At 37.7% G+C, this 12,385-nt stretch overlaps 1 protein-coding gene across 1 annotated transcript in view; it reads right to left on the reverse strand.

Annotated features, from left to right (window-relative positions):
* Positions 1 to 1,668: 1,668 nt before the first annotated feature.
* The window catches only part of ABCA4 (ATP binding cassette subfamily A member 4), a gene marked incomplete at both ends in the record, with an annotated part of 65,842 nt that continues 55,125 nt past the window's right edge, over positions 1,669 to 12,385 (reverse strand). Inside the window, 12 exons of the mRNA XM_079535275.1 lie at positions 1,669 to 1,791; positions 2,700 to 2,949; positions 3,092 to 3,184; positions 3,268 to 3,371; positions 4,710 to 4,844; positions 5,956 to 6,097; positions 7,104 to 7,210; positions 7,329 to 7,391; positions 8,213 to 8,333; positions 9,243 to 9,372; positions 10,093 to 10,216; positions 11,338 to 11,485. Coding sequence (XP_079391401.1) covers positions 1,669 to 1,791; positions 2,700 to 2,949; positions 3,092 to 3,184; positions 3,268 to 3,371; positions 4,710 to 4,844; positions 5,956 to 6,097; positions 7,104 to 7,210; positions 7,329 to 7,391; positions 8,213 to 8,333; positions 9,243 to 9,372; positions 10,093 to 10,216; positions 11,338 to 11,485 — 1,540 coding nt within the window. The remainder of the gene's footprint in view (positions 1,792 to 2,699; positions 2,950 to 3,091; positions 3,185 to 3,267; positions 3,372 to 4,709; positions 4,845 to 5,955; positions 6,098 to 7,103; positions 7,211 to 7,328; positions 7,392 to 8,212; positions 8,334 to 9,242; positions 9,373 to 10,092; positions 10,217 to 11,337; positions 11,486 to 12,385) is intronic.

A 12,385-nucleotide genomic window follows, 5' to 3' on the forward strand; every position in this document is an offset into this window, starting at 1 on the left:
GTACTTTGTGACAAACAACATTACCAAAGAAAATGAATGGCTCCTGGAGTAATGAATTGGGCAGTCTCTCAAATACCTGCTTTGGGTCTAAGCTATAATTTGCCAATTGGATCTAAAGAAAGAAGAATCTGTGGATTTAACATCCATCCTGTGAATATATAGGGGTGTTTATCCTGTTTTGTTTTTAATATTTTTAATTAGTAAATTGCATACTGACAAATAAGGTTCACAGTATCTGATCTATGCTGTATCCATGATATTTGGCCTGTTTCATATAATAAGTCCTTAACATATTCTAAAAGATCCTAGAGGACATTTAACCTTGTATTTTTTGTCAGAATTCTCTGAATAATTTCAGTGTACTTTGTGAATACATAAAGTACTGCTAACATTCAGAATGGTAGTTCCCTTCCTATTTTCAGAGCCAGGGAGAAAAATCCAGACATTCTGAACTTCCTGTGTTTTCTTTTTCACAAGATGTTCAGTGGGATTTAGTCGGGTTTTGTGCAAATCTAGTAAAAAAAATATAAAACTATGACTGCAATATATCTGAATGATATTTTGAAGAAACTGTTTCAGAATATGAAGAAAATGTGTAGATACTGTTTTGTTTCATGATTAATTTATTTATTATAATGGATGTATAGAAAGATTTTGCAACTGTTTGTAAGGGTGAAATCTACAATAAATTCTAGACTATGTTTTGAATTCAATTGAAATAACTATGGCAAAAGAGGAAGATTACAGCTGGTTGCCAAAATTTCATAATTACTTGTAAAGTACAAAGGAAGAATGTCCTTGCATCAAGTAAGACCTACATAAATTGAACAAAAAACTAAAAAAGCAAAATACGTGACCCACCTTTTATTTCTGTATAGCACGTGTTGGAGTTCTTCTTTTTAAAAAATGAAATAATTTCTTAGATAAGTGAAACAATACGTAATTGTGAATCTGCTTGCAATACTGTTATTTTATATTAGTTCAATGGTGAACCAGAGAAAAGAGCTAAATGGCAAATGACTTCCCATCATGGAGTACAAGCAGGCTGAAACTTTCTGAGCACAGAGAAATCAAATCTATTCACACTTTACACCCACTTGAGGTCCAGGTCAAAGGAAAGAAGAAAAGTTTGGTCTTGTTTGGCTGGTTTAGATGTACTATTTTGTTTAAATCCCAATTTGATACTCTGCTTCCTTTTCTGAACTTGAAGATCAGTGAGTATTAGGTCATTTTCATTAAGCAAACTTCTTGCCTTGATCTGAGATGTGAATGAATTCTTCCCATTCTTATTGAGACAAGTTTGTTTCCACCGGCAAGAATGAAAAATAAGAGTTATCCAAGAAAATCCTACTGGCTGGAAAGGACTGGCTCTTTTTAATTCTCTTTAGATGTCAACGAGGAGGAATGAAGCTTCTATTCTTTTATACTTTACATTAGAGAAAGATTTTTTTTCCTGGAACAAGTACCTGCTTTTCTTTAGATGCTTTCAGCATGTGTTGTATGTAATATTCCTGGTAGAGCAGCAGAAGTTTGCCATTGCTAGGGACTTATAAGCACACTTCTCAGAAAGTTACAGAAAGTCAGAATAATACTGGGCATGGAAGCCTTTCTTTTACCTTTTCACCCCTCTGGTATGGCACACTAAATGCTAGTGACTGCCAGAATAGTCTATGCAACTGCCTGCTGCTGTGAAGCAGGAGACACCTTTGTTTCTCGGTTCGATCCAGCCGCACGAGGATGCAAAGGAATTTCCTCATCCTCCACCTGCTGCTTAGCAAAGTTCACAAAAACCTACGTGAAGAAAGAAGACAACGACATCAACTGAGATTAGCTAGTGGAATGTCTCTATACATTTGTATCTTCTTGGCCTCTGCAGGGAAGAGAGGGAAAGGAGAATCCAAAAATATGTACTCAGAACTGAAACACAGGGCATCAGCAGGGACTATTCATTCCTCCTTTATTTTGATAAATTCCCTTGCAACTTTCTTTCTTTGGATGCAGTGACTTGCAACTAAGATCCTATTTTGTCTTCAGCTGGAGATGGTTTACATGGCCTTGTGCAATATAATTGAGCTTGGTGGTGATGAGGAAGAGGGGATAGTAGTTCAGTAGGAAGCTGTAAGGCAGCCAAAATGTCTCTCTAGCACCCTCACCAATGCTAGCTTCATCTGTGCGAATCATTAGCTACTCAGGAAAGCAGGCGATGCGGTGAATATCCTTCAGAGATTGACTGGGTATTGCCAAGAGTCCCAGTTTTTTTTCAGGCTCTATGTATCTAATTGCTTTTGCATAATAATTGCAACGGAGAGAAAAAAACATTTACCTAGATACCACCACATCTCTATCAGCATCTCAGACAACACAACCCAAATCTCTTTTACAAAATAAAATTGAAAGAAATATTAGATCATTTCCAGCTCAGGAAGCTTTAGCCTCTGCTCCTGACAGAGTAGATTTGTGTGAACTCTGGCACCTGCGAAATGCTGGCACAGCAGCTTACAGTCAGCACCTAATTCATGAAGGGAATTATTTACAGATTTCTTATCTGATCCACCCTCCTTGATGAGCGGCCTGGGAATTTTGTCTGAGAAAGAGATTCAAGACAATTCTCTACTGTAAGCAGTTTGATCCTTCAGTTGTTTACACTGTCATTGCATTGCCCAATAGAGTTTCTCATGGATGATTTATTTTTCACTCACCTGATCTAATGTTGTTTGAGAGACAGAATATTCTTCAATATACAAGTTTTCCTTATTGGAGATTATTAACCGAAAAATCTTAGCCAGAGAAGAGGAGCAAATTTGATACTGCAGCATGTTGTAGTGTTTCTCTCTCTGTAAACTCCCTGGAAAGTTTATGCGTATGAACTGTTCAGCACGACTTGGATCTGGAGGCAGCCCAGTCTTAGGAGCCTTGATTTTCAGTGTGACAATGTAGCCATCTCCAAACCTGTGAAACATGTACAGATTTGGAAATTGGATGAAGAGATAATTTCACAACAGCTCTTCAGATTGGTTTGCTCTATTAAGAATGGTTCATGCCACACATATTAGGTTTACCCATTAAAAGCACTATAATATGTTCAACTTACTTGTATTTTAGCTGCTGAATTGTGCCCAGACATTTGAAGGTACCTTTTACCATGATGGCCAGACGAGTACAGAGAGCTTCACATTCTTCCATACTTTCAAAACAGAGAATGGATATTTGAGATAGAACCAGCAGACAAATGTCAGCTGCTCTGGGATTTGAATTCCAACTCTATACCTGTGTGAAGTTAGAACTACAGCTCGTCCATCTCTGAGCACGCTGACAATAGAATCCCACAGGAGGCGCCGGGACTGAGGGTCCATTCCAGTAGTTGGTTCATCCTGAAATGTGAATGTTAAGACAGCCAGATTCAGAGTAGCAGAAAAAAAAAAAAAAAAAAAGAAAACATTTAGAAAGGAAATCATTAGAATTAATTTTGCACATTTGGGTTCTAGCTTATCACTGCTTCCCTACTGGAATCTGTGCCTTGGGAACGCATAAGCACACCCTGATAAGTGTATAAGTGAATTGGTAGTAATGCACTTCTTGGCACAAAGCAGTAAGGAACCAAATACAAGCAATCTATCAGGTAAGAATACAGTGCTATCTGTATAGGGCCCAACAGAGGCCTATTCCTTTCCCAACAGGGAAAGAATTGCATTGGCCATTATAACAAAGGCAGACCAAAGTCCAAGGTCTTAGCTATCAAAAATGTAAGCCTTTATCAAATGTAACCCTGTTACCAAAAGATTCAAAACCTAAAATAAAAATAAATGGAATTCTGATGAATTTTTGTAGCAATTGCATTTACAATTACCTTTGAGAAATGCAATTATCATAATTCATATTACTTGATGAGAACTACATTTTACCTTTTGTATAGTTTATTCTAAATTTGTGTAGTTCATTTCAAAGATAATAAAGGTTGTGAAAAGGTAGCTATCTTCCTCTGTTCTGCTGGAAAAAGCAGCAAGGTGTATGTAGTAAGATCACAGAAGCATAGAATGCCTTGTGTTGGAAGGAGTCTTAAAGACCATCTGGTTCCAACACTTCTGCCACACCAGACAAAGCTGCCCAGAGCCCCATTCTATCTAACACCTCCAGGGATGGGGCATCCAGAACTTCTCTGAGTAACATCTACCAGTGCCTCAACACCCCCTGAGTAAAAGATTTCTTCCTAACAACTAACCTAATTCTCTCCTCTTTTACTTTAAAACCATTCCCCTAGTCCTGTCACTATCCAACCTCGCAAAAAGTTGTTCTCCCTCCTGTTTAAGCTCATTTAAGCAGTGAAAGGTCACAGTGAGGTCTCCCCAAAGCCTTCTCTTCTCCAGGCTGAACCAGTCATCATTTACATGACTGGGTACACTTTGACAAGAAAAGACAGGCTGAAACCAATCATGGATTTAAACTCAGATTTTTCTGAATTATATATTTTAATACCAAACCTTTCCTTATTGAAAATCTCTTTTATAAAAATTAGGTTCTATCCGAAACACACTTACTCATTCTAGTCTACTCCTAATATTTAAGAACTGAAGACTACACTGAAGTAGACATACATAGAGGCAGAAAGGAGCTTGCAAGAACTATCATAAACATCCCTGTAGCTCTCCAGCATGTAGTTTTATGAGATTTCATACTGAAATATCACAGAGTTCTATTACTGTGACACTTACAAGCAAGATGAGTGGAGGGCAGCCTATCAGTGCAATGGCAGTGGAGAGCTTGCGCTTGTTGCCACCACTGTAGGTACCAGCCAGCTGGTCAGCATACATAGGAAGTCCCAGCTTCTGGATGCCCCATTCAGTGACCTATGAGAAAGACCATCTTTTTAACACAGAGCTAACCCACAGCAGCCTGGATTATTGATACATCCCTCTTCTGGCAGAAAATGGGCAAACCTTTGGATTTTTTTTTTTTTTTTTTTTTTTTTTTTTTTTTAGAACTGGAGCTGTGGTCCAAAAAACTATGATGATGAGGGGAATTCTAATCTCTTGAAGTAAAGCCATACTCCAGCATCAGCTGTAGAATACTCATCTGTGCAAGAACGTACATTATTTTTCATCTGGAACCTTCTCTATGTTTTCTTTCTCATACATGAATAACTTCAAAGGCGAGAACAAAACAGTAACTGTATCAGTTTTGAGTCATAGCAGTTGCATCCTTAGCCTTCCAGAATTGGCTCTGCAGTTTTCCATATAATCGTAGAATGGCCTGGGTTGAAAAATACCCATCCTTCACGTATGTAGATCATGTAGTTTCAACCCTCTTATTATGTGCAGGGTCGCCAACCACCAGACCAGGCTGCCCAGAGCCACATCCAGCCTGGCCCTGAATGCCTCCAGTGATGGGGCATTCACAACCTCTCTGAGCAACCTGTTCCACTGCATCACCACCCTGTGTGTGAAAAACTTCCTTCTAATATCTAACCTAAATCTCCCATCTTAGTTTAAAACCATTCCCCCTTGTGCTATCACTATCAACCCATGTAAACAGTTGTTCCTTCTTCTGTTTATATGCTCCCTTTAAGTACTGGAAGGATACAGTGAGGTCTCCCTGGAGGCTTTTCCAAGCTAAACAAGCCTAGTTCCCTCAGCCTTTCTTCACAGGAGAGATGGTCCAGCCCCCTGATCATCATAGTGGCCCTCCTCTGGACCCCTTTCAAGAGCTCTGCATCTTTCTGGCCTGGACACAGTACTCCAGATGAGGAGTATTTCAAGTATTATTAACCATCTAAGATCCTGGATTTAGTAGTGCATTCTTGTACTAAATTCCAAATGACAAGAACCACTCTCAAGACTTCAACATAAAGAAAGGCAAGCCCAATTTGGAAAATTTGGCCTTTGACATGAGGTGAACTCACCAGAATCATCACAGACATTCACTGTAACCATGTACAGATCAGAAGCAAGAAGGTTTTACCCTCTTGATTTCCTCTGCTGGAACACCCCGCAAGCGAGCATATAAATAGAGATGTTCTCGTCCTGTGAGCAGGTCATCAAGGGCATCAAACTGAGGGCAGTATCCCATGTTTTGATGAACATTAGAGATATGAGTCAATACACTGGAGAAATAAATAAAATAATATTGTATCTATAATACTAGCTTTAAGACAGTTTAAATAAAATCTCTGTTTTCTGGGACAAAACACTTCTAAGGGAAATTAATTCTCCCCAGAAGATCCTACTAAAAGATGTCTGTACAGTATAGCAAGGAATATATCCTCTTCTAAGTCTAATAAGTCTTGGTTAAGAGTACAAACTCACTGTTTAAGTATAAACCAATGTAAAGAGAAGTTCTCAATAGATATTTCTTTTTTTTTTTTTTTTTTTTTTTTTTGGAAATGTAGAGGGTTTTTTTGAGATTTGAAAATCAGGAATTTTCATCATGAAGTGTAGTCACCATGAGAAGTCATGTAAGACACACAGCTAGCAATGTTCGCTGGTAGTAGTCGTAGGACAAGATAAGAGAAGAACAGAATCACAGAATAGCTGAGATTGGTGGGAACTTCTGGAGATCACCTTGTCCTCTCAGCCTGCTCAAGCAGGGTAAAATGCAGCAAGTTGCCCAGAACCATGTCCTGGCAACAAAATAGCTATGTGTTCAAATCACAATGGATAGTCAAACTCTAGTGACACCTAAGAAACCAAGACATACAGCCTAGAAATAAACTGACATAAATAAATATCAAATCTCGAAGTAGTGATTACTTATGGCATTATGCCAGCATTGTATAAACAAAGCAGTTAAAAGCAGCAAGAAGCAGCCAGATAAAATTCCCAAAGCTCAGATAAAATACTCTGTTGGATAGGCTATCTTCTATTTGAGAGCCCCTGCTGTTAGATTTGATTACCTTATTCTGTTTCTAGCATTCTTACAGCTCATCCACAGATTTTACAACACAGTGCTGAAGGTGTGAAGTGCTGGTGTGGTCTCTTTCAATGTCATGTAACAGGAAAGGAGCTGCTGAGTCATTCAGACTATGAGTTAACCCTGGTAAGTAGATTGTCACAGGGCTTTGTGTTTTGTTTATTAGTGTTTTGCTTTGTTTGTTTGTTTAAGGTACTCACCTATTGCCGGCAACAACAGCATCTCCAGATGTCACTTCAGTGTCTCCTGTCAGCATTTTGAATGTTGTTGTTTTGCCAGCACCATTCACTCCCAAAAGACCAAAGCACTGAATTTTTTAAAAAAATAAATTCCCATTATTTAGTGTTTCCAATTTATAAATCAACAGGAGCATGCAATTAGAACTGATCCCTGAATGATTCATGTAGTGATAATGACCAACTTACCTCTCCAGGACGGATGCCAACACAGAGTCTGTCCACTGCTGGCTTATGCTTACCTGCATAAATCTAAATTGACAAAAACAATCAAGATTTTTGCAGCAAAGACAATTTTCTGAATTTTTTAGTTCAATGCTATTGGGTTGAGGCAACTATGGAACCAGTACAAAAGTAAAAGAGCAACTAAATAAAATTTTAAGAAGAGCAAGCATGAACAAGGTCAGGCATTCATTTAAATAAATTTATAATAATCCCTAAAAATACAACTTTTCCTTTCTTGAGCCTTTTTACTTCATAACTTTAGCACTAGGAGACAGACCTGATGCTTTGCTGGTACAAAGTATCTCCAACTTCATACAGAAGAACACAATAGTTTGAAGAATGACACTTCAGTTCTTTATTCATGAGATCCCAACAATGTGGGCAATCTTTGTACTTCTGTAGCTCAGGCTTACATGTATTCTGATAGCATCGATTACCTACCTTCAATGTCTGGAAAGAAGATAAATTACTGATTACACTAGTCCCCAGTATGAAAGCAACTAAATGGTTAACCTGAGATTGAAAATCACCGAAGGAGAAAAAGCACTGCGGAAAAGATGACTAACAGTAGAAATGCACATTCTGTAAACATGTCAGGATGGATGATGTGAGGTAAAATAACTTAAGCAAGAGAGTTCACTGTCCTTGCTGGACCTTCCTGAGGTTTGATCTCTGTTGAAAGGAAATAGTCAAATAACATATCAAGCCCTGACTTCTAAAACGTTTCTTATTTTCCAGGACACAAGGTTAATTTCGGAAACAATACCATCCAAATCCACAGCTGAAACACATTCTGAACAAGTCAACTTACACTGGATTCACTTATTTCATTCTTCTCAAAATAGTACCTTGGTCAATTCCTGTAATTCTAAGATATTTGTTTTGTTCCCCCCATTCAGAATTCTTTTTCTTTCTTCTGCAACATCCTCATCTTCACCAACAATAGGCGACTTGTCAATCTCAACAAACCTGGAAAAGTAAGAATCGATTATGAAGAAACAATGAGTTGATCTGAGTATAGCTACGATAGCAGTGTGAAACAAGAGTTAGTCAGTTGGCAAAATTCTGTCTGGTGAGAGCAGTGAGATTGAAATGTCATATTGTAACATTCACTGGAGAATTCCTGCTGCTGGGGCAATGCCTGGCCTTTGAAAGTTAAGCCCTTAATACTAAAAAGGGATGAAATTGCTTGTTCAAATGAGAATAGCATTGCCAGTCACTGATATGACATAACCTGCCTCTAAGCCACCGCTTTTTCTATTTGACAGCTCTTCAGTACTTACTAATAGATTTTACATGTATCTTTTGAATAGACTTCCTTGTAAGACAGTATTTTCAGAATTATAACTAGTACTCCTATTGGGAATCCCCAACAGCAGTGAATAATCAACACACACTTGGCAGGCAGCTATTTTCATTGAAACAGAAGCAGCTTTGTAAAGCAGATAGGGGAAGCTTGAATAGTACCCTGGCTGTGACTGTTCTTGCAATAGGCTAGAATTCCAGTCTTGGTATGTCAGGCTAGTACTATGCCAGTGATTAGGAAACTACAAGCTTTCCAAGTAATTGTGTAATCTCACCATTAGAATCATGAAATTCACACTGAAGTCTTAGTTCAAGAAAACATATTTATTTAGTAAGCTGTATAAATATACTCTTATTTCTGTTAAAACAACGCAGACAAAGAAGCATAGATAAAGCAAGACAAATAGCAAATATCAACAAATAAAATGAAATCAGATGAATCAACAGAATAAAGCTATAGAAGCTGTAAAAAAAATTAGAGGAAAAGAAAGCAAAAGACAATAAAAGCATACAGAACAATGAAGGTGCTCATCCTGCTAATGAAGAAACATTAACACAAACTTTCAGACATACCATCTTGAGGGGAATAATTGGTGCTGCATAAGGAGATTCAGAAAGAAGAATGCAATTCCTTGAACAGCCATGGCAACCAGGTTCTTCCCAACAAAGTCCCACTGAAAAGGATTGGAAACATGCTCCTCACCTTTGGAGAGGTGAAGTACCAGAAGGCAATTAAATACTGCTGAAAAAGCATTGCTCATCAGAACAGAAGGTGTGAACACATTAATTTAGGAAGAAAATCTAATTTTTAATCACTATCAGTCAAAGTCTACCATTTTTTCGTTGCATCAATAAATACAGATTCTTAAGAAACCACTGCTACATGGGAGTAAAAATGAACATACGCTCTCTGAATATATATGAATACACATGTATTACATAATGCGAAATCTGCATGGATTACATGAAAAATATTTTTTGGGTGGGGAAAAAAATTGCTGTATCATTATGCTCTTAGTAAAGAAATTGGTATAAGGAAACAGCCACATCCCTAAAGAATGCATTTGAAGAACATTTACTTTAAATATTAATGAGGTCCACTTAAGTCTTCAAATGAAATGAAATTATATATCCTAGATGTGATAATCTAGGGACTTCAGGAGAAGTTATGAAAATACACCAGTCTGGCACTGAACAAATAGTTTAACTTTCAATACAGACCACTAGTCAGGCCCTAAAGTTCTGGCAACATTATCAGCTGTGATTCCTTTAGGGAGGCTGAACTTTCATACTCAAACACCTGATCATGTGAAAGAGAAGGATTTTAGAAATAACCACTAATGTTCCAAAACAGTTCTAGCCATTTCACTCAAGGTCAGACCAGATACCACTGATACTTTGTTGGTTATTATATCTTACTTACCAAACCTGGCATATACTTCACTCACAGCCTGGTTTATGGCCAAGTCGATGAGGCCACGGCCCAGGCAAAAGTGTGGGAAGACAATTAGCACATTTTTCAAAGTTTTGTTAAATTTCAGCAAAGTCTATAGGAAACAGAAGCAATATAATTAGCAATTCAAAGAAGATTTCTTTGAGGAAACTTGTAAAAAGAAGTGAAAAGTTATTTTTTCATGTCAGAGAAATGGTTTGCTCCGCATCTACCAGTGGCAGAACAGAACACACTGCACCAGGCAAGGTGCTTCTGAAAAATTTACAGTGGGGAGAAAAGTTACTCTCTGTAATGAAATATCCTTCTATTTTGCTGAGGCAACATGTAAGTCTAGTGTCAGCAATCAAAGCAGGAACTATGAGCAACAAGTGTGGTACTTCCATATCATAACATCTGTATTTATTGTCATAATCAGGACTCTCATAATCTTAAGAAGCACCAGTGTCTGGACATAACAGTAGACTTTGTTGGAATGTGGAAATACTCAAAACAGCAAAAGTACTTGCATCAATCTAACTGCACCATCATTGATTCCAGAGAAGGGCAGTTATCCCTCTCATTGTGTCACTGGAGATGTGTTCCCTGAGATAATACTTGCCTACTGTCCTCCAGACAGATTGGCATTAGACTGAACCCCATGCTGCCCAGGACAGAAAATGCAAGAACAGCAAGGATAGAAAGTATTGTAAAATTGGTCCTTGATACCATGACTCCAATTGAATAAAGATGTGGTTTTTTTCTTCCTGATAAAAATAATGCTTGATCAGCACACATCTGAAAATGCATCATCGATAATGACAGGTTATAGGACTGCAGTCATCTATGGGAAAGATGTCAACCTCAGAGTAAAAGTATCAGCAGCTATAGAGGCAGTAGTAGTGCATACAAGCTAACTGTTTTATAAACTGGTTTCTTCTCCTTTCTAAGAACTATTGCCTTCAATCTATTCTTGTACTTGGCTAGCAGAGCTAAGTGCTGCCTCAGTGTCATTCCTCATGCATGTGGATGGTTGCTTGCCCAAAGTACTGATTGCCTTGAGGTTCACTTCCCCGGATTATTCTGCTCACCCGTTCCTGACATAACTCAGCAAGTTCCTCATTCATTCATTTAATACCAGAAGAACGACAAGGTTGAAAAAGACAACTAGAGATGGTTATGTTTGGACACCCTTTGAACAGCTTTTTAAAACCATGTCACAACAAAAATATTTCTTACCGGGTTATTTTCAAATAGCTCCAGAATAAATGTAATAGCACTGCTGTTGATCCCCACAAAGAGATTAATGCAAGACAATGCAACATACGCAGTGCTAGGGACACTGAAGAAAGAAGAAGCAGGGTACATCATGGGAATTACTGCCCACCTGCATGCAAAAGATAGAAATACTATGATATCTGCTTCTCAGTATTATGTCAGCTGGTCTAATAAAAACAAAATGATGAGCTTAGTTCTCATCTCAAGTGTAATGAAATGTTATAATCAACCAGAGGTCCCACTACAATATGTTTTCCCTTGCTACTAGACACAAAGCTTTTTCTGCTTAGTCTTGTTTGCTGTTAAAATGTAAGGCAACAGATTATTAAAATTGAGAAACAATGCTAGTAAGTCATTATCACCCCAAATATCTTTGCATACCTCACTGGACTGTACACTTAGTGGAAGAAACAAGGGATAAAATGGAAAAGCAGGAGCTTCCTGTACCATTATTTCTGAGACATAGCAAACACGTAACAGTGTGCTACTGGAATAAAATCACAATTCTCAGCAGCAATCAACCTGACCGATTTGGCTACTGGAACAACATGTACATCATTGGAAAGAATGATCCTAAATTTCCCATTGTGACAATGGCTGGAGACAAAGGCTGATGCAGGACTCTGAATTTACTTGCCTTTTTTAGAATTTTATTTTGAATAGTGAATTGTGAAATTATTACTGAAGTCACTGCTATGTGATTATATGTTTTCCATCTTGATAGACGCTTTATATATGAGAGGCTAATTCAAGTGTCCACAAATTACAGTATTTAGAAAACAAACACACATACAAAACACATAACCACATAAAACTTACTAAAGATACTATCACTGAACTTTAAAAAGACATAATGAAGCAAATGAATATTCTAATAGCATTTAACATTGACTGTTTTACAGAGATTGAATAAAGCTTTGCATTTTCTCAGGACTATTATTCAAAGAATATAAAAACTTCAGAAAATTAAGGTACTATGTCCAGAAAAGACCTGTGGCCTCTACAGTTT

Source organism: Tetrao urogallus (genome assembly GCF_951394365.1).
Source record: "Tetrao urogallus genome assembly, chromosome: 5".
NCBI classification, from domain to species: domain Eukaryota; kingdom Metazoa; phylum Chordata; class Aves; order Galliformes; family Phasianidae; genus Tetrao; species Tetrao urogallus.